At 48.0% G+C, this 22,404-nt stretch overlaps 1 protein-coding gene across 2 annotated transcripts in view; it reads left to right on the top strand.

Annotated features, from left to right (window-relative positions):
- SLC20A2 (solute carrier family 20 member 2) overlaps window positions 1-22,404 on the top strand; it is a 105,370-nt gene that overhangs the window by 63,919 nt on the left and 19,047 nt on the right. For both annotated transcript variants that reach the window (XM_082863892.1, XM_082863893.1), the window contains exons 5-8: window positions 2,867-2,963; window positions 12,174-12,290; window positions 17,133-17,336; window positions 18,619-19,186. In XM_082863892.1, coding sequence (XP_082720018.1) covers window positions 2,867-2,963; window positions 12,174-12,290; window positions 17,133-17,336; window positions 18,619-19,186 — 986 coding nt within the window. The remainder of the gene's footprint in view (window positions 1-2,866; window positions 2,964-12,173; window positions 12,291-17,132; window positions 17,337-18,618; window positions 19,187-22,404) is intronic.

The raw sequence follows: 22,404 nt of genomic DNA, 5'->3' as shown, positions 1-22,404 counted from the left end.
ATTAATAGTGAGGGAGTCAGAGGAATAATTGTTAAGGCACAGCCCCCTGAAGTTGGAATTAGACGTTATTCAAAAGTAGGCAGGAAGAGGTGGGTGAGTGCCCAGGGGCTCCCCCAGAACCAGCACTGGACATGAGGTGTCTTGCCATACGACTTAGTTCATTGGTCAGCATTCTTGGGCACGGTGCTCACCCCTCAAAAAAGGAAAGATAATTATTTTGTGAACAGTAAACAGAATAGAGGAAGATAGTGTTACGATTTTGAAATTAACTAGCACTAAAAACAGCTGGAGAATTTCTTTACGCAAGTGTAAGGTGTTTTCTGTTTTTTAATGGAGAAAGGAAGCTTCAGACACTGGTTTTCTTCCTATCCTTGAGGATAGGATAAAAAGAAGGAAATAACACCCACGGGGGCGGGGGCTGTGTGGGTACATGTTTATCAAAAATAAAATGAGATGAAAATGGAAGCTTACTGAGATCAGTATTCTCGGCAAGAAACAAAGAAAACCGGGGTTACGTTTCGATTTGCCCGTCAAGGGGCTGTTGCGTTTCGTAAGCCCTGCTGCTTGCCTTTGGCTGCTCTGCACACGCGCGAGCACATCGGGACACGCCTGCCTTCAGCCGTCTCCTTGCTTGAAGACACAGCTCTTCTTCTAGGCGGGCTCAGTCTCTTGGACGGTCACAAACTCACCAGCCCTTCTCCGGGGTCCAGCTGTCCTAGGACCCAGTAACATCTTGGAAGGTGCCACCCACTCTTGCCCCCCCTGCACCCCCGTCATCTGCCCCCCCGCCAGGAGTCACTTCCCAGGTTCTCCTGCCCCAGCCTCCGCTTGGGTACGTCCCTCTGTATCCCCACACGCTCACTGCCTTCTTATCATTGCACTCGCGTCGTTGTGCAGCGATTTATCTCCTGCTTGGCCCCCTGTTCGCTATTTGACCGTAAGATCTGTGAGAGTAGAAACCATGACTGTCTCTTCGCATGCATAGACGGCGTCCAGCGCTGCTTAGGCCCTTCAGAGACACCGGTTGAACATCTGTTAAGAGAGAGGGATGGCTGCTTGGATGGGGGGCAGGTGATGGGTGCAGAGAAGGAAGGAAAGGAAGGAGGGAGGGAGGGATCGAGACAGGAGGAGGAACAGAGACGGGTCTCAATGAGACAGCTGCCATTTGCATTTTAAGAATAGGTTATTTTGGGCTTCCCTGGTGGTGCAGTGGTCGAGAGTCCACCTGCCGATGCAGGGGACACGGGTTCGTGCCCCGGTCCAGGAAGATCCCACATGCCGCGGAGCGGCTGGGCTCATGAGCCATGGCCACTGAGCCTGTGCATCCAGAGCCTGTGCTCTGCAACGGGAGAGGCCACAACAATGAGAGGCCCGCGTACCGCAAAAAAAAAAAAAAAAAAAAAGAATAGGTTATTTGAGAAAACATAAGGTGATTCAGTTACAACACGCAAACTGAAGACTTTACGCCTTCAGGAGTTACTGGTTGGGAGTCTTTCTGTAGCAGCCGTCATCCCCCAGAAAACAGCATTTTGGAAGCGGAGGCAGTAGGCATGTGAGCATCTCAACGTTTCGTTTTCAGTTCAGCCTGGGTTCCTGTCCCAGGTCCACGGCAGATCGGGAGGTGATGTCCTCGTCCCAGGCTCCTGCCCATCCCTTTGTACCTGTTCCTCACCTGCCGTCCTGTGACTGTGGCTGGGGCTCCCATGCGGCTGAATCACCTTCCACCCCAGCTCTCCCTTTCCTGACATCTCACTTCCATTCACCTCAGGCCTCCTGACAAGTGCTGGTGGCCGCTTGAGACATTGCAGGCAGGTTCTTGATGAGTTTACAGTTCTGCAAACGTACTTGATTTGCACACGTTTGCATTTGACAGTAGGAACTGTCAACTAGGAACTGTGAGATAGTCTGTACTTATCCTGACTTCTGTAGCTCGCATCAAGCTTAGACCTAATTTTCCTTTTATCATGGGTGGGTCATAGACTCATACCAATGTACAAGAGTGTCTTACATGGTCATCAGAAATTAGCCCATGTTTGAATTATTTAAGCAACACCATGTGCCAGTTCTGCGTCGAGGAGTTCCCAGTTCATATTTTTGCTTCAAAATCCTCTGTAGATCTAAACCCTCAAACTCTATATTTTTCCTCTGTAAACTCTAAATTTCGAATATTCTCCCAGGTGTGACTTTGCCTAAAACACGTGCAGTACTGTTCTCGCTGAAATACTAGATTTCGGAAGTGTTGTACCAGAAGCCTAAGGTTGTAAAAAAATGTTTTCTTAGACAAAGAACCCACAGTTCTTTTCACTTTTTAATAGTTGAAGGTGGAATGCTCCACCTCGTGAAAGGATTCTGAAAGTCATAGCACGTGGTCCTGTATTTCCTTGCTTTTTATATTTCAGCACAGCCAACCCGGATCGTGTCACGGAGTACCATAAAATCTCGTAGTAATGCTGTGGTGTTGAAGTCATTTGACTTTCTCAGGGCATCCTCAGAGGGTCAGGCCTCAAAATATTTGCTGAAAGTGGATTTTTGGGCCAATGTGAATGTAGCTAGAATAGTGAGTGCTCCGGGTCAGGGCTTTAGTCCCAGAAGCTGGCCTCACCAACAGCCCTTCTCTGTCCCCACATCTGTCACCACCTCATGTGATCCCAGCGCATTAATGCGTCTGCTGGTCACCATCATGGGCCCCTTGCCACAGCACTCGTGTAGGAGGAGGGTCAGCCCAGGTCAGCCCCGGGTCTGGAGGTGCACACAGCCCGCGGCAGGGACAGGGCTTTCCTGGAAAAATGACTTGTGTCATTTTGCCTGTGCTGCCTGCAGATGCCCCTGGAGTCCTGACCTACCCCCTTATCTCCTTACCCCACAGGAGGACCCCGTTCCCAACGGCCTCCGGGCGCTTCCCGTGTTCTATGCCGCTACCATCGCGATCAATGTGTTTTCCATCATGTACACAGGAGCCCCAGGTAAGAGCCCTTGGAAGGTCACGGCCAGCAGGTGGTGTCAGAGTCCAGCGGCGGTGGTGGATTTGTTGGCCAACAGTCAGAAGCACTACTCACAATCGTTACTCATTACGGAGCAGTGAAAAGAGTAGGAGATGCCTTTACTTGTTTTAAATACTCAAGAGAGATGTGAAGTACACAGGCAACAGACTTCAGGTTAAAAAAAGAAAATTGAAATCCCCCTTGTGCCTCAGATTCCTGGTGCTGAGTCGCAGAACATGATCGGACAGCCTGAGCCTCCCTGAGCTGGGGGGGCCACTGGAGGCAGGGGGGAGCTCGCTTAAGCAGTAGGTCACCACCTTGGGACAGTCCGGGGCGGGGCTGTCACGTGGTCCACAGCACAAACATCTAACCCCCCCCAGAACTCTTCAAACCTGTGAGTCCAGGGACTAGAGCCCTGCCGTTCTGGTTCTGCATTTCAGATACTGGAACCAGTGATGACTTTCTTTTCAGAATTGCTCCTTTTCTTCCCATTCCGATGTCTTTCGTTCTTTCTTTTCAAGGATTTGGGGTGGAGCAGCATTAAAAGTTCCTTTCTTTTACGTTTTCAGTGGGTAAAGAAGAACTTACGTACAGTACTGTCATTTGCATAACATTCCCGTGTGGAGGAGGTGGTTAACTCTTCTCACTCACCATTTCCATGCATATCTTGGTAGAGAGGGTCCCCCATTGCCCTCTGTGAGATGTGCCTCTTGCAGCTAGATCCTGAACACGTCCATTGCTGTGGGATGGCCAGAGTGAGCAGAGATGTTTGTGTGTGTCGTTTTCCTTCTTGTTAATGTCCTTTAAGGATTAAGATTCAGTTACGGGCCATATCTGATTAAAACCTCCCTCTCTCTGTTCAAAAGATAAAGTTTCTGCTAAATGGTGTGTCGTATTACAGTTGAAAGCGCCCTCTTCCCAAACGGGGGAAATCCTTATTAATTTCTCCAACCGGGTTTTCTCAAGGCAGTGTTTCTCGGATTGTATAGCCATACCTAATTCTATGTTTGTGTGCTGGGCTTTCAGACTCTGGGTGAAGGGAGGGGGCGTGAAGCACCACAGCGGCTCTAAGTAATCTGAAAAGCACAAGGCTGCACGTCATGGTGAGCTGGAGGGAGATGAAACCCTAGCCTCAGGTGACAGCGGCCTGACGGCCCTTTGGGCTTGATCATTCACGGAATATGAAGTGTGTTTGTCACAGACTGTTTTCATGATCCATAACAAAAACACAGAGGCAGAGTAACAGCAGTTGCGTACCATGAAGTTGAAGCTCACCCCACCCCAAGTCTGTGAATCTCACGAAGCTTCCATGCGGTGCTGGGCGGGGCCCGGAGCGCCAGGTGGGAAGTCAGCCGTAGCAGAGAGATGTCTTGTCCACCTGAGCCCTTGTTCTTAGTTCTGTGCAGGCTCTCAGAGCCCAGGGTAACGGAACAAAAAGCCTACCAGCCATCAATAGCCAGACACCTCCCGGGCTAGTGATTTAAGAGATTAAACAAATGAAGGCCGGGGTGCGAGTCCTGGAAGTGGGAATTGGTGTAAATGACAACCATTTAGTTCTGTTTCTGCATTTTTTTTTCCCTAGCCTCTATTCTTCTTGCTCCCTGGTTCTCGGTCTGAATGTCAGAGGACCACAACTGTATGATTTTTATTAAAGTTTGACTTTTCCCATACTTACCTATTTTTTCCATCACTTCTTTTTCTCATCTTTTGCTGCAGTTTTATTGCAAATTTGCTAGAAGAATCAGATTACTAAGGGACTAAATTCTAGAGAAGGGCTTCCCTGGTGGCGCAGTTGTTGAGAGTCCGCCTGCTGATGCAGGGGACGCGGGTTCGTGCCCCGGTCCGGGAAGATCCCACATGCCGCGGAGCGGCTGGGCCCGTGAGCCATGGCCGCTGAGCCTGCGCGTCCGGAGCCTGTGCTCCGCAACGGGAGAGGCCACAACAGTGAGAGGCCCGCATACCGCAAAAAAAAAAAAAAAAAAAAAATTCTAGAGAAAATGAAACTAGATAATGGATGAGGCAACTAAGGATAATATAAATACTTCATAGAGAAGTTGTGAAAAATAAATAATAAACGCTTTTACTGAGCTGAGTTTTACACGAATTAATCCTTTGTGTCCTCTGAACTCCACTGGGAAATTGGTAATATTGCTAACGCCCCCTTCCAGGTGGGCAGCAGGCACAGTGATGCTGACTGAGTGCCCAAGGTCATATACCTAGTCAGGTGCAGAAGCAGATGTTAAGTGGGCAGCCTGGTCCCGAGCCCCAGTTATATGACATTCTTCTGACACACGATGGGGCGGGGGTAAGACACGCAGTATCTAGTGCCTGGTACCTAATGTCGCTGTTAATGATGATCAGAATACACTCAGTCAGAAAAGGACTTTGCTAATGTCTTGGCTCCTGGGGAGTGTTTATGGGATGTTCAATAGGTGAGTCTAAATCCTATTTTTATTTAAACGTCTAAGGTTAAAACTAGACATTAATTCTATCCTATGGTCATCTGTAGCTGTGGCGTCATAGTTGGGGATAGGGTTGGGCTGGGAAGAATCACTTCCCCAGTGACTCGGTCCTCTGCCCCTTTTAGAACTTGCCTGCCTTTCTGCCTGTTGGAATTTATTCTTGCTAGTCCTTTTCTTTCTTAGAACGCTTCCGTTCAACACATAGGCCCCAGAGATAAAAGGAAAGAATGAAAAGTTTGCTAACAAAAAAGAGTGGCAGCATTCACCTTACCCCGTTTCAACTTGCAGAGATTCTGATAAGTAGCCTTTTTCTAGATGGACGTGAATTCAGTGGGGACCCGTGGGCTGTTGAGTTACAGGGTTCTGGTTTGACTTCCTCTGTTCCTCCTCTCTAAGTTATTTTGAAGTTGTTTATATCTTGAGCCTAGCTTGGTTTGTTTTACTTTGCGTTTGACATGACTTTTCTCAAAAGTCATCCTTCAGAAACTGAGTTGCACTTTAAAAAATTGTCTTTGCATTTTTGTCCTTTAAAAAATAATTTGCAAGCAGCAAAAATAACTTGAGGAAAATAAAGTACTCACTTGGGTTGGCTTAGATGGAAGCCTGAAGTTTATTTTTAAGGAAAGTCTTCAGCTGTACAGGACCTGTTTTTTGTTTAGCATTTAAAGAACAAACGCTGAGGTTCATGGCACACGGCTTTGAGGCGTCAGAGCAGATCCGCTAACGAAGCTTTCTAAGTCAAAGTGTGGTCCCTAGACCGGCGGCATCAGCGTCACATGGACACTTGCCAAAAATGCAGATTCTCAGGCTCAGCCCTAGACCCGATGAACCAGAAATGCAGACCAGCAGTCTGCGTTTACCAGGGAGACCCTGGGTGATCGGATGCATGTGCATTTAGATGACCCCTGCCCTAACCACCCCTTTATCATAACCTTTTACCGTAAACGCTACTGCCTTATCACGGTTCTCATGTAAGGGGTGCTCTTCAAACGCTCTAGCTAGCAACCTTTGCTCACTCCTTACTAGCAGATGAATTCTCAGACTTAACCAGGCCTGGTTTCTGGCTTCCCCAGAGTGGTCTGCACCTGAGATGGGGCTGCCTCCCCCTCCTCCTCCATCTCCTCTTCCTCCTCCTCCCCCCTCTCCCCTCCCCTTCTCCTCCATCTCTTCCATCTCCCCCTCCCCCTCCTCCTCCCTCCCCTCCCCCTTCTCCTCCATCTCCTCCTCTCTTCCCTCTCCCTCTCCTCCTCCTTCTCCCTCCCTCCATCTCCTCCCCTCCCCCTTCTCCCTCCCCTCCCCCTCCTCCTCCCTCCCCTCCCCCTTCTTCTCCATCTCCTCCTCTCCTCCCCCTCCCTCTCCTCCTCCTTCTCCCTCCCTCCATCTCCTCCCCCTCCCTCCCCTCCTCCTCCTCCTCCCTCCCCTCCCCCTTCTCCTCCATCTCCTCCTCCTCCAGCTCTTCTGGTCCAGCCCCCTTGAGGGAACCAGAGCATCAGCCACCCCTCAGGTCCCCAATGACTCAGGAGAAGGAGCTTTGTTCCCAGAGGACCTCTGTGTTCCACGTTAGCTGTAGAGAATGTTCTGGGCTGTAGAGAAGCTGGGCGTTGGAGCTTCAGTGATTCCCAGCCCAGGGCCCTGGGTGGGGAAGGCCTGGGCTGAGAAGATTCTCCAGTATCACTGAGAGCTTGATTCAGAACAGAGTGATTTAAACTTACTTCCTTCTCAGAATTATTATAAATGAACCCTGGTTTGAGAAAGCTGGTACCATATGCATAAAAAAACAATCCCAACTATAGGACAAATTAGGAAATAGCATTTTTGAATTTCAAAACAATGCTTCATTTTCTTTCTTTCTTTTTTTTTTTTTTTTTTTTGCGGTTCGCGGGCCTCTCACTGTTGTGGCCTCTCCCGTTGCGGAGCACAGGCTCCGGACGCGCAGGCTCAGCGGCCATGGCTGACAGGCCCAGGCGCTCCACGGCATGTGGGATCTTCCCGGACCGGGGCACGAACCCGTGTCCCCTGCATCGGCAGGCGGACTCTCAACCACTGCGCCACCAGGGAAGCCCCCACTGCGCCACCAGGGAAGCCCCCACTGCGCCACCAGGGAAGCCCAATGCTTCATTTTCTTAAAGTTACCCCAAGATTCCTTTCACATAGGGAGCTCCTCTAATGCTTGAGCGTGTTGATCTAAAACAAAACAAAAACTAGAAACTTCATTTATCAGGGACGGTAGGACTAGTAAAAAGTAATTCTACAAATGAGGCAGACGTGTGTCTGTGTGTGCATGTTACTGTGGAACGATGTCCATAATATATTGTTATGTGAGAAATGAAGGCACAGAAGAATATATACAGTGTGATTTACATCTATTAAATTTAAGGAAAAGAAAAAAAAATTCTCACAAACACTCTGCACCATATGTTTATATCTAGAAAATGCCTGAAAAGATACACACCAAATAGTTAACAGTGTTACTCTGGGAAGTGGGTTCCAGAAGGATGGACGACGAGGAATTTCCACAGTTGTACGTGATACGGTTTTATACAGCTGATATTTTTATTTTTTATTTTATATTGAAGTATAGTTGATTTACAATGCTATGCTAGTTTAGGTGTACAGCACAGTGATTCAGTTATACATATATATCTCTATTCTTTTTCAGATTCTTTTGCCATATATGTCTTTACAGAGTATTGAGTAGAGTTCCCTGTGCTGTAGAGTAGGTCCTTGATGATTATCTATGGATGATCTTTTTATAACCATATTATTATTTTTAAAATTAAACCCGAGAGAGAGAGAAGAGAGGGTGCAGGAGAGGCTGATGAGTAGTGTAAGGGAACTAATATGGGCTAAAAAGCCTTACTGGTTTTATAGAAGCTTAATTTATTTTATTAGATTCTAACAATGATTGTTATATATGAAAAACAAGAGATGTAGCAAAGTAATAATGACTCCAGAAGACTGTGTTTCTAAAAAGTTCTCCGCTTTTCCTCATGTCACTTGGATATCCTGATCTTCGGGGGATTTGGGAGAGAGTTGCAAGGATGCTTGTGGTTAGAGCTAAATCACTATTCATCATATCTTTGCTGTTCAGAAAATGAAAGAGCTTGAGATGAAAGGCCATTTAGGGGCTGGAGTGAGGCCTGGGCTTGCGAGCGCCCAGTGTGGGCTCCTGGCAGCCGCTCTTGGCCGCGGGGACCGGAGCAATGCAAGCCGTGTCCTACTTCGCCTTCCATGGGGTGACGGCGCCGGGCCTCAGTGCCCTCTGGAGTGCTGTTACCGGAAAACAATTTGAGATCCTCGCAGGAAGGCTGATCACTGCGAAGTATTTTGTCAAAAATTTTGTTGTGAAAAGGTCAACCTTGAATTTTCAGAAGAAAAACAGTTTTCCCCTGGAGGTACGTTGATGCAAAGGCTTTTCCGTGCTGGATTTTTGTATTTAATTGTTTTTTTATCCATGAAAGTTGATTTTATGTATTTAGTACAGTTTAGAGCTGTATCCCGTAACTGTCAGTCTGCATTTCTTATATGCAGGCTTTAAAAGTAAATCCTGGTGCGCTTTTTTTTTTTTCACGTGTACAGTTTCAGGTGTCAGTTATATATATATATATATATACACACACACACACACACAGACACACACACACACACACACATATTCTTTTTCGGGTCCTTTTACTGTAAGGTTTAACCTTATAGGTTATTTCAAAATACTGAGTATAGTTCCCTGTGCTCTACAGTAGATCCTTATTTATATATTGTAGTGTGTATTTGTTAATCCCCAAACTCCTAATTTATCCCCCCACTTTCCCCTTTGTAACCATGTTTGTTTTCTGTGCCTGTGAGTCTGTTTCTGTTTTGTATGTACGTCAATCCTGTGCACTTCTGATGCTCTGTTAATTTACTAAATTGGCATAAGAATTGTAAGGCCCGAGCCCTGTCCCCATTCTGTTCCCCTCCTCTCTTACTCACCGTGGATGACTGCCCCGCTTTCCTGGTTCCTTAGCTGAGCTTCACAGCCTTGGTTTTTCCCTCTGTCTCCCACCCCTTCCACCCTCAGTGATGTGTGGAGCCCCTGACCTCCCGTCCAGTTCTTGTGACTCAGAGGGTGGCTTCGGACCTTCTTGGCCACTTCCCAGGCCAAACCGATGGCGAAGGTAGTTGTGATGGTAAAGGTTCAAGGGTCAGGTGACATTGTGGCTTATTGTCTAAGAGAAGCATCAGAAGTCGTGTAGCCGGCCTCAGTTCCTCCCTTTCGGATGTGGGTCCTGACACCCTCCAGAACTCACGTGACCTCCGCGGAGAGCGTGGAGAGGGGCCTGGAAGGCGCACGTAGAGCAGCCCTGCCCTGCCTTGTGGTGAGCTCTGCTCGGCAGGGAAGGAAACAAACGGGGCCTGGGGGCAAAAGTGTTCACTCGTTTAAATATTCCTATATCCAGCTCCCAAACTGCATCACCTCCCCAGAGTACCCAGAGCTCGCCTGTCTTAGATCAAGTTAACGCAGTGAAGCCAAAAGTAGCCCAAGTAACAATTTTATCATCAACGGAACCAGGAACCACCAAGGAAACCGTGAAACCTCTTCAAAAGCCAAGTATTTTTAAGCTGTAGTTGGTGTTGACGTTCATCAGTTTGATGTTGGTAATTAACAGTTACCACTCAGTTAGCAAGAAACAGCTTTGGAGTGGTCTTTTACCACATGTATCAGACACTGGCACGAAGACATAAAGCAGAAGCAGGAAGCCGTGGCCGTGAGCGTGGCCAGTGAGGTCAGCCTGAGTGGTTCTACAAGCAGTTCCAAGCCTCGGGTCCGAGGCCACAGCCGGGCCTGGAGCAGGGCTGCCAGGTGCCTCAGTGCAGCCCTGCACGGGGCCATGTGCTTTCTGGTGTAATCGGGCGTTTGAGGGTGGAGTGGCCTGACCACTGAGTGTCTGCTGCCACCAGTGGCCCCTCCGCTGTACTAAGGCTGGGTGATCTTGGTTTTTTGTTTTTATATTTATATATGTTAATTCTGACTCCCCAGTTAGAGTATTAACTACCTGCTCTCCCTCTTACCATTACCAAAATGTCTAATAATACCTTACCTGAGTAACTGTAAGTTGGTTTGTATGTACAGAGTGGCTAGCAGTGTAACTAACAAAGGCTGTATCATTAGAGATTTGTTTAAGAGCAAAGTTCACTCCTTTCAAACTTTGAAAAAAAGTTTAACAATTTACAAAAGTGTGTGCCCATTATAAATTTTCAAAGTTAACAGTACAAAAGTATATGTAGTGAGAAGGGAGAGCCCCCTCCAATTTCTCATCTCTCCACAGGAGGAACCACTGATTCCTTCCAGAACTTTTTCTGTCTATTCACACATATGGTAGGAGTGTATGTGTGGGGTTGTTTTCTCTTCTAAACATAAATTGGGTCATGGTAAACACACCATGATCCAGGTGGCCTTTCTTACTTAACTAGATCGCGGGCCTCTTTCCTTATGAGTATGTTTAGACTGACCTCATTTTTACGCTCTGCACCACACTGACAACGTTTCCATGGAATGATGCGTGTATCAGTCGTCTTGCAAATTCTTCCCATTACAAATAATGCTGTAGTGAGTGTTCCTGTGCCTGTATCTTTGTGCCTGTGCAAGGGTGCCCCTGTGAGCGTGTGTGAGTCACGCCTGTGCGGCCGGGAGAGCTGGGCTCTGGGGCCCACGGGGCTAGGAAGCCTGATGCTTCTCCACCCTCCATACTTTCACTGGCTGATGGAATGGCCACTTCGTGTGCTGGACTGGATAGTAATGAAAAGTTTTTCTATGTTGTAATTCCATGAGTGACACTTCAAAGAGGAGTTGAGTTTCAAAGTCAGTGTCCTTTTAAAAAACTTTGCCATCTAAGTTTTTATTTTATTTTATTTTTAACAGTAGAAAGGGTTGATTTATGCATATGGAGGCCTTCACAGAAAAGACATGAACACGCAAAGAAGCAGTTAGACTTTGGGACTTATATACCATTTTGACAAAGGGTGATCAATTATGGAAAGTGACTAGGAAATACAGGAGGAAACAGAATAGAACGGTTATTTTAGCAAGGTCTGTTTGTGCAGACTTATCTTGGTATTGGTGCCTTGTTTCCAGTGGTGAGGGTCACTTTGCTCTTCCTGGAACAAGGAAGGCACGTTTCTCACAAGAAATTTATGCCCTGCTTTCAGGCACTTACGAAGGGGGCAGCAGACTCTTCCTGTGTCTGCTGTTTCTCAATTTAATCTGACGTTAAAAAAGGTTCGTGTGTGTGATCTGAGCGTCATGTCCATTTAAAGCCGGGCTGCTGACTATTGAGAAACCAAAGAGGCAGCTGCCCGCCTTGCTGTGCCTGCTGCAGCCCTGGGCTTCGTGCTGCCCGGGGGCGGAGGCGGGGGCACTAGGAGGGAAGACGGACCCTTTGTTACCCCTGTTTGTCCACTCAGGAATTTAGATATTGAGATAATACTGTAAATGGGTTTATTCCCAACTTAATATGCCGTTTGTGCCAAGTTGGTCGATTTTTAATAATTAGGTTACTTACTGATTTAACCACATATTTGCAAAGCTGTGTGTCTTAAACACACAGCTTTGTACGCCCTGAAAGCCTAGCACATCTTTTTTGGTTGAGAGTTTTATTAAACACGGAATCCAGGTGGTTCGTTTCAGGTTTGGGGAACGGCAGGTATGTGGACGTGATGCCCAACGTTTGAGAAGTGTCCCCTTTATCCCCAGTGCTGGGCCTGGTCCTTCCCATGTGGGCGATTGTGCTCATCTCCTTCGGGGTCGCGCTGCTGTTCGCCCTCTTCGTGTGGCTCTGTGTGTGTCCGTGGATGCGGAGAAAGATAGCAGGTAAGGGCTTTGCCGTTCTTCTGATCTGCAAGAGTGCTCTGACTGCTGAGCCCTCGCTGTCGTCCACGGTGATCCTGACTGACAGAGGGACGCACACCGAGATCAGGCCAGTCCTTGGCTTGTGGCTCCTGACGGCTTTCTGGCTCAAACTTTTCCTTGGTAACTTGGGACCCAGGTGACAGTGAGGTCCTAGTCGCCATGGCTAATGGAAGGTAACTGCCTGCTGAGAAACATGAGATTATACAGATCAACACCACAGTCAGGTAGCACTTCCCTCCCTCAAGAATGGCTAAAGGTAGAAAGACTAGATTACAAGTGTGATAACTGGAATTCTCATATATTTATGGTGAAATAAAAACTGGTACAGCCATGGGGGAAGTTAGTTGAGCAGTTTCCTGTAAGGTTAGGCAAACATTTACCATGTGGCCCATTAATTCCACTCTTAGGTATTTATCCAAGAGAAATAAAAAGACTTGTACACAAATTGGTCAGTCATACTAGGCAAAAAACGGAAACAACCGGCATGCTCATTAAAAAGTGAATGGATAACCAAATTATGGTCTGTTCATACAATAGAAGACAAATTAGCAGTGAAGAGAAGAAGTACCGGGAGAAGCCAGACACAAAGGAGTACATACTGCGTGATTCCAGGGAACGGTAATCCACAGCGGGAGAAACCACTGGTTGCTGGAGACCGACTGCAAAGGGGCACAAGGGACAAGAGGGAACTTTAGGGACAGGAGGGGACTTTGCAGGGACAGGAGGGGACTTTGCAGGGACAGGAGGGGAACTCTGTAGGGACAGGAGGGAGCTTTGCAGGGACAGGAGGGAGCTTTGTAGGGACAGGAGGGAGCTTTGTAGGAACAGGAGGGAACTTTCCAGGGACAGGAGGGAACTCTAGGGACAGGAGGGGACTTTGCGGGGACAGGAGGGAGCTTTGTAGGAAAAGGAGGGAACTTTCCAGGGACAGGAGGGAACTCTAGGGACAGGAGGGGACTTTGCAGGGACAGGAGGGGACTTTGCAGGGACAGGAGGGGACTTTGCAGGGACAGGAGGGGACTTTGCAGGGACAGGAGGGAGCTTTGTAGGGATAGGAGGGAACTTTCCAGGGACAGGAGGGGACTTTGCAGGGACAGGAGGGAACTCTAGGAACAGGATGGAGCTTTGCAGGGACAGGAGGGAACTTTAGGGACAGGAGGCACTTTGCAGGACTCTGTTAATTGGGGAGTAGTTACAGGCTGTAGTCATTTGTCACGGGTCATCTACCTGTACATTTAAAATGTATAAATTTCACTGTATGGAAATTATACCTCAATGAAAGCAATTAAAAAAGAAGAAGAAGACTGGCTTAGAAAATTGCAGGAGGTATTTTCCTGTCAGTGGCAACATGATTGAATTCCAAGTCTGGAGACCACACAGAGCCTTTTACAGGGCTCTCAAAAGAAAAGAAGTATTTAATTTTGGCCTCAGAGTGTACCTTACAATCGCACGTTCATGCGGATATATCTGAATTTGAGAAACCCATATTTCAAAGAACAAAACAAATGAGGAGACATACCATGCTCATGAACGCAAAGACTCAATACCGGAAAACGTCAGTTTGTCTCAAATCAATCTATACATTTAACACAATTTAAATAAAAATCCCAGCAGGATATTTTGTAGATTTAGACAAGTCACTTTAAAAATTTATATGGAAAGGGAAAGGAACTGGAATAGCCAAAGCAATTTTGGAAAAGAGTAAATTTGAAAGACCTGTACTGCTTGGCTTTAAGAGCTACCATAAAGCTACAGGAAAGTGTGGAATTGGTGAAGAGACATCTATATTAACAGAACAGATTAGAGTCCAGAAACAGAGCCACAAATATATATGGGCAAATGATTTTTGACAAAATACAAAGTCAGTTCAATGGAGGAAGAATAGTCCTTACAATAAATGGTATTGTAACAGTTGGATATTGAATGCGAAAAAGAGAACCTTGACCTAAGCTTTACACCTTGTAAAAATTAACTCAAGATGCATCATAGATAAAAATGTAAAACAGAAAACTATAAAACTTTTAGGACAAAAAAGGGAAAACTTTTGAGACCATTGGTAAAGCAAAGAGTTTTTAGATATGATACCAAAAACAGTTCATAAAAGAAGTTGGTAAATCGCACTTCATCAAAGTTAGAAACTATTGCTCTGTGAGAAACACTATTAAGAGAATTTAAAAAGACAAGTTACAGACTGAGCAGCAGCTGGAATGCTCTGTACTCCTGGTGGGAATGCAAAATGGTGCAGCCTCTCAGGAAAGCAGTTTGGCTGTTTCTTACAAGGTTGAATATACACTTACCCATTCCTAGGTATTTACCCTAGAGAAATGCAAATTTAAATTCACACAAAAGCCTGGCTATGAATGTTTATGGCAACTTTATTTGCCATCACCAAAAACTAGAAACAGCACGGATTATCCACAGAACGAATAAACAAGCACGTATTTATGTAAATAAATACACCCATGTATTAGAACACTACTTGGCAGTGAAGAAGAGTGAGCGACTGAAACCTGCAACAACTTGGGTGAACCTCAGATGCACTAATCATGCCAGGTCAGAGAAGCCAGCCTCAAAAGCTCATGTCTTATGGTTCCATTTATATGACATGTGGAAAAGACAAAACTGTAGGGCCAGAGAGCAGATCAGCGGTTGTCACAGGCTAGGGATGGGCAGAGGGGCTGACTGCCAGGGAGGCTTTAGGGGCTGATGGAACCCTTCCCTATCCTGATTGTGGACTGTCTGTAGGAATCTAGACATTTGTTAGACTCAAGGTTCTACACACACAGACAGAGCCAATTTACTGCATGTAGATTTAAAAACTAATAATAAAAAAACGGCATGAATACATACAACTTGAAACTAAGTAGTGAAGCCAGATTGATAACCAGCTGCTGCTCCATCTCCTGTGTAGCCGTTCCCACTCCAGGCTGAGAAGGGGCCCACCTTAAACATCCTGCTTGGCTCACTTAACCCCATGGGCAGTGATAAACTAGACTTAAATGCTCTGATGTCTAAAGGCTTTTTCTAATACCTGAACCTTAATGTGAAATGGGCCATAAAATCTTTTCTTCCACATTTAGGCTATAATGTTACAGCAGGAAACTGACATCACTACCCATACTGGCTTCCCAGGAGATTTTTTGGTCAATGCCACGTATTTTGACATTTCAGTATATATGTATCTTTTTCTATTAATTTAAGTACAGACTGTGGTTAAGGGCGTGGACAGAGAGTAAACCGACTGCATTTTGCTACCTATGTGACCTTCGGCAAATGACTTAATCTCTCTGGGCCTCAGTTTGCTGTTTATAAAGGAGAGAAAATAATAATACCTGTTTCATGTGTTAACAGGTTTTTTGGGGAAATCCCTGGCGGTCCAGTGGTTAGGACTCCGCGCTTCCACTGCAGGGGGGCACGGGTTCAATCCCTGGTTGGGGAACTGAGATACCACAAGCCGCGCAGTGAGGCCAAAAAAAAAAAAAAAAAAGTGTTTTTTAAAAATTGTTATTATAATCTTTACAAATATTATCTTTTCTCATCTAGATTGTAAGCAACTTGAGGTCAGAGATCTGTATGCACACTTTTTTGTTCCTTGCAGTACATAACAAATTTAGTTTTTAAAAAATCTATGTTGTATCTGACTATCTAGGGTAAGTATAGAAATAGAGGTGATGCTGAGTGTGTTCAGCAGAGGAACCGAGAATGTCTCCATTTCAGTTGGGTAGGTAAGAGCTTAGACATCCGCTCAGGTGAGGAAACAAGGTCATAAATCACCAGCACCACACACCAGATTTGATTAAAAAGAATGCTCTCGGGCTTCCCTGGTGGCGCAGTGGTTGAGAGTCCGCCTGCCGATGCAGGGGACACAGGTTCGTGTCCCGGTCTGGGAGGATCCCACATGCTGCGGAGCGGCTGGGCCCGTGAGCCATGGCCGCTGAGCCTGCGCGTCCGGAGCCTGTGCTCCACAGCGGGAGAGGCCACAACAGTGAGAGGCCCACGTACCGCCAAAAAAAAAAAAAAAAAAAAAAAAAGGAACAGAGAGATTCTACTTACTTTTAGAAATCCTTTACTTTCAAAAGAAACCAGGGATTTTTAAAAAGCAGTTTAAAGCTGGAGAGCATTCTTTTTTTTTTTTTTTTTTGGTACACGGGCCTCTCACTGTTGTGGCCTCTCCCGTTGCGGAGCACAGGCTCCGGACGCGCAGGCTCAGCGGCCATGGCTCACGGGCCCAGCCGCTCTGCGGCATATGGGATCCTCCCGGGCTGGGGCACGAACCCGTGTCCCCTGCATCGGCAGGCGGACTCTCAACCACTGCGCCACCAGGGAAGCCCTCTCTGTTCCTTTTGAGGAAAATGATTTACTTGTTTCTGAAGATTTGGTGGCCTGAAGAAATCTGAGAGCAGTCATTTATTGAACAGAAGAAAACCAAGCAGACTATAACAGTATCTTTGAAGACAAAAAGGATAAACATTTCAGGGATTCTGAGGTTAGTTTAAGAAAATAGAAGGCCAGTCTAGATGGTTGTAGTATTTACAGAATGTTTACCTTGGGAATCAATCTAATCCTGTCTTTTTTGTTGGTCTTGGATGAGATAACTCAGGCCTAAGCCTCCATCTTTCCCTCCATAGCTGAGTTTTCTAGCCTGTGTTTCCCAGATGATTGAACTCTCCACTTTATTTTGTCTAACCTTTTTCTTGATTCCCAAAGTAAGTATGTAACAAGATAAATACTTATTTTTGTATTCATTTGTCAGTAACAAGAATTCTCTGACAAAATTTTCAGTTATGCCTCTATTTTCTTCAGGCAAATTACAAAAAGAAAGTGCTTTATCGCGAGTCTCTGATGAAAGCCTCAACAAAATTCAGGAAGCGGAGTCCCCAGTATTTAAAGAGCTACCGGGTGCCAGGGCTCATGACGACAGCACCGTCCCCCTTACCGGGTCGGCCGCGGAGCCGTCCGGGACCTCAGAAAGCACGACAGGGGGACACCACCCCCGCGTACCATACGGTAAGACCCCCGGGGGCTGAGGTGGCGCTGGGCCTGCCGGCCTGCGTGTAGCACTGAGCCTCCAGTGCACACAAGTGTCCCCCGGTTTCTGCTTTGAGAAAACCCAGGCGCTAAAGAGGCCTCAGGGACCAGGCAGTCGCAGAGCAGGCTTACTCGTGTCCTGCGATTTTCCTCCAAGAGCCATTTACCTACAGTCTCCCAGCGGCACCCAGACCCCCCGTACCACCCCTCTGAGTGCCTCACCTGCATCTTCCACGTGCAGTCACCTAACTGCTGGAGATTGGAAGGTCGGTTTATCCAGCTTAATACGAACACCTTCCTCCTGGAAGACGCAGAGCGAAAGCTGACATTGGAACGGGAGGGGGTCCCACTAGAGAATCACAGAAACCATCAGGACCATCTTGGGGGGGCGGTCCTTTGTCCCACAGCATCTCTGGACAGTGATGGGCAGGCACCAGCGTCTGCCTGGCCCACCTCCCTGCAGGGGCACCGGTACCGATTTCCAGGCTGCGTTTGGGACTTGGCCAAAGAAGGCAAACAAACTGCCCACTGATCTGACAGATCCGCCTTTGACTCCCCAGACTGGCCTCTTTTTAAAAAATTGAAGTATAGTTGATTTACAGTGTTGTGTTAATTTCTGCTCTACAGCAAAGTGACTCAGTTACACATATATATACATTCTTTTTTCAAAATATTCTTTTCCATTATGGTTTATCACAGGATATTGAATATAGTTCCCTGTGCTATACAGTAGGACCTCGTTGTTTATCCATTCTCTATGTAATAGCTTACATCTGCTAATCCCAACCTCCCGCTCCAACCCTCCCCCAGCCCCTCCCCCTTGGCAACCACCAGTCTGTTCTCTATGTCTGTGATTCTGTTTCTGTTTCATAGATGAGTCCATTTGTGTCATATTTTTAAGGAGCACCTACAGCCTGTATCTCACAGGGGTCTGGGTTGGGTCCCTCTTATATGAAGTTTTTTGTAAAATGAGCTCCTTACAGGGAATCCTCCTTTCACTGGTTCCTAGAAAAGGAGAGAATGCTACCGTGATTTCTGGAAAACGCATTTTAAGAGACCGTAACATCATTTTTTAACTACCATGTTAGTTTTACTTACCCTTTGTTGTATGTTTCCAAGTTTCCCTTTTTATTTGAACCATACTGCAGGGCCTTCATAGTCAAGTTAGAAAATGGAGCACGTGGGAAAAAGCAAAAGCACCCGCCACCCCGCCTTCCCCAGATGACCTCGGCTCTCAGTCTGTCCCCTTGTCCCCCTGCAGGCCGGGCGCTGTCCATGACACACGGCGCCAAGTCGCCCGTGTCTAACGGGACCTTCGGCTTCGACGGCCCAGCGCGCGGCGACGGCCACGTGTATCACACGGTGCACAAGGACTCGGGTCTCTACAAGGACCTGCTGCACCGCATCCGCGACGAGCGGCCGGCGCCGGACGGGGCCCCGCGGCTGCTGCGGCGCAACAACAGCTACACGTGCTACACGGCGGCCATCTGCGGGCTGCCCGGCCTGGCCACGCGCCGCGGCGACGCGCCCGCGCCCGAGGACAGCGAGAAGCTGGTGGCCGACGCCGTGGCCTACTCCCGCCGGCGGCTGCGCTACGACAGCTACTCCAGCTACTGCAACGCCGTGGCCGAGGCCGAGATCGAGGCCGAGGAGGGCGGCGTGGAGGTGCGCCTGGCCACCCCGCTGGCCGAGCCCGAGCCGCCACGCGATGACGCGGCGGACGACGAGAAGGAGGAGAAGGACTCGGCCGAGGTCCACCTGCTCTTCCACTTCCTGCAGGTCCTCACCGCCTGCTTCGGCTCCTTCGCGCACGGCGGCAACGACGTGAGGTCAGTGCCCAGGGCGCGCGGGCGGGGCGGGGGGGAGGCGCACGGCAGACACACGGCCACCCTGGAACCTCGCGGGTCTGCACTGCCCGGGTCCACCGACATGGGCTTTTCCCCCACGAGTGTAGCACCCGCATCTTCACTGCACGGATCTTTAAATGAACTAGGTGTGGGGGAAGGTTTGTGTTGGATCGGAGATCACAACACGCATTATCAGAAGACGTGGGGTTTGAGCCCTGACTCTGCCCACGCCGTTCCAGCTTCCTGCCCTGCCTGAGTTATTAATCAGTTCCTTTTGGTTTTGAGTCAGAGAGAGCAGTACCCGGATTTCCGCCGAGTTGTTCAAGGGTCACCTGTGAATAAGTAGCTCCTGTAGTGTGCCAGACGGTGACACGCGTTAAAGGGAAGAGAAGAGTACAAAGGGGTGTGGGACCCCTGGAGAGCTGCCGTGTTGGACGGCTACTCGGGTCAGGAGGGCTCGCCGAGTGACACCTGCAGGGGCTGAGGGCGCAGCCGTGTGCTCGTCTGTAGGAGAACATTCCGGAAGAGGGGACAGCAGATGCGAGGGCCCGAGGCAGGACATGCCTTGGGGGTGGGGGTGGGGTTCCGGGAAGAGCCACAAGCAAGAGCGTGGAGACGCTCAGGTCGGCGGGTCGTGGAAGCCCCGGATGTGTAGTCTCTACCCCCCTCTCACTGGGCAGCTCCGGACCAGTCACTGAATTTCCCAAAGCCTCAGTGTCCCAATCTGTGAAGTGGGAGTAAAGCTAGTACCAACCACATGGGATTTCTGTGAAGATTAAGTGAGATGCTTTATATAACAAGCTCAAGACAGAGCTCTCCCATAATCAATATCCCTACATGTTCACTCTTACTATTATTATAGTTATCACACAGGCTAATGTTTCTGTCCAAATCAGGAAAACATGCCGTTGTTGCTTTTGTGTTTTTGCTCAGTTATATGACTCTGTTTTACACTGTCTACCCACGTGCACCAGCATTTCTGTTCTTTTTAAAAGAAGTCTTTGTGCCAGAGAAGAGGCCTGGACATCTTATGTTCTGCTCAGTGTCGTCTAGGGGTCGCCATGTTATTTAATTGGGGGCACCATGTTCTGTCTCCTCTTAATAATTTTTTTTCTGCCCTCCCCCACCAGCCCACTTCCTCCTCTTTATCCACAAATTCTTTATTGAAAGCCTGGTACTGTCAAAGTGTTATGAATTGGGTCCCTGTCCTTTAGGAGTTTAAATTCCAGTTAAGGAGACAAGAAAGACATACACGTAGAAAAGTAACAGAACACCTCAGAACAGCATTTAAAGGCCAGAGGAAGAGTCTAGGTGGTAGCTGCTATAGGTGAGCAGAGTTTAGAGCAACTGTTTGCAGTTTGGGGGCTGCTTTTGAGGCTTTTGAGCAGGGATATGGTCTGATGAAAGCAAGGTTTTAGAAATAATGGTGTGATGTGAAGAGGGGGCTTCTGTTCGTTCAGGAAGAAGTTATCAAGTCTGTACCAGGGCTCAGAGCTGAACCACTTGTAACTTACCCTAACCCTCCTCAGAGCAGTCCTTTGCAGTCCTAAGTGGTATCCTTCAAAGACGGGGAATCTGAAGCTCAGAAATGTGACTTTCTTGCCCAGAGTCACACAGCTGGAGAGAAGCGGGCTTGGGAGCTGGCTCTTCGTGACTCAGTCTGCAGAGTGGAGGGTGGGCTGAGAGCTACAGAGGCTGTTGAAAGCCCATAGGGAGCCTGGAAGTTGTCACTCTACCCTAACAACAGGAGAAAACCGAATGGACTGTAAAATCAACAACTCTTCTTGGATCCAGAAAGGAGAGGAGGACACAGGACAAACCACTGCCCCCAAGACTGGAGGGACAGACAGTCCTGGAAGAGTGACTCAGGAGTGGAAGCTGCCATGGAACCAGGGAAACCTGGACTGGAATGATGGACCCTGGAGGTTCAGGGGGGACACGCAGAGAGTTAGAGGCTCCAGGGGACCCATGGTAGGGGGACCCCATGATATTGTGAGATTTATGTCCAAGAGCTGTACCAGGTCCTCACAGTGAATATCAGGGAAGAGATAGGGAAGAGGGAAAGCATTTGACAGAAGAGAGCAACTGTGTGCTTAACCAGGCCCGCTCCCAGGGGAAACCAGGTCACCAGAGCCCCGCCTGCAGGGGGATTACCACAGCCTAACTGACCTGGGGAGGGGAAATACACTCCACACTTCCCTCATCTTCCGCTTGGGCGAAGGGAAGCACCCACCTCGAGCCATCCTGTCCCACTTAAGGGGGAAGCAGAAACTGAGAAACACTTGTGAAGTTCACAGTCCAGAGGGACAGGCTCACTGAGAGACCGAGACCTCATCAAAGGACTACAGAAGGCTTCTCCATCCCCAGACCTCCCACCACATCACTAAAGGCCTATTTACAGCAGTTCCTTCTACCCAGGAGATCATGTCTGGTTATCAAGAAAAATTTACAAGGCATACCAAAAGGCAAAAAACACAATTGGAAGAGACAGAGCAAAATTCAGAACCAGACATGGCTGGGATGTTGGAATTATCAGGTGAGGAATTGAAAACAGCTACGATTCATAGGCTGAGGTCTCTGATGGATAAAGTAGGCATCCATTAGGTGAGCAAGGTAAGCAGAGAGAAGGAAATCCTAAGAAAGAACCAAAAAGAACACTGGAGATCAAAACACTGTAACAGGGCTTCCCTGGTGGTGCAGTGGTTGAGAGTCCACCTGCCGATGCAGGGGACACGGGTTCGTGCCCCAGTCCGGGAAGATCCCACATGCCGCAGAGCGGCTGGGCCCGTGAGCCATGGCCACTGAGCCTGCGTGTCCGGGGCCTGTGCTCCGCTACGGGAGAGGCCCGCGTACCGCAAAAACAAAAACAAAAAACAACACACTTCTAAATAACACTTGGATCAAAGAAGGAATATCAAGAGGAATTTTCAAATATTTGAACTAAATGAAAATGAAAGCACATCAAAATTTGTGGGAAGCAGCAAAAACTGCTTAGAAGAAAATTGAATTGAATTGCTGCACACGGACTTTCTCTAGTTGTGGCGAGCGGGGGCTACTCCCGTTGCGGTAAACAGGCTTCTCATTACGGTGGCTTCTCTTGTTGCAGAGCATGGGCTCTAGGCATGTGGGCTTCAGTAGTTGCAGCACGCGGGCTTCAGTAGTTGTGGCTCGTGGGCTCTAGAGTGCAGGCTCAGGAGTTG

This window comes from Leucopleurus acutus, assembly GCF_964270905.1.
Source record: "Leucopleurus acutus genome assembly, chromosome: 21".
Lineage (NCBI taxonomy): Eukaryota > Metazoa > Chordata > Mammalia > Artiodactyla > Delphinidae > Leucopleurus > Leucopleurus acutus.
Note: the sequence above shows the minus strand (reverse complement) of the source record. Positions and strands in the feature narration are given on the sequence as shown.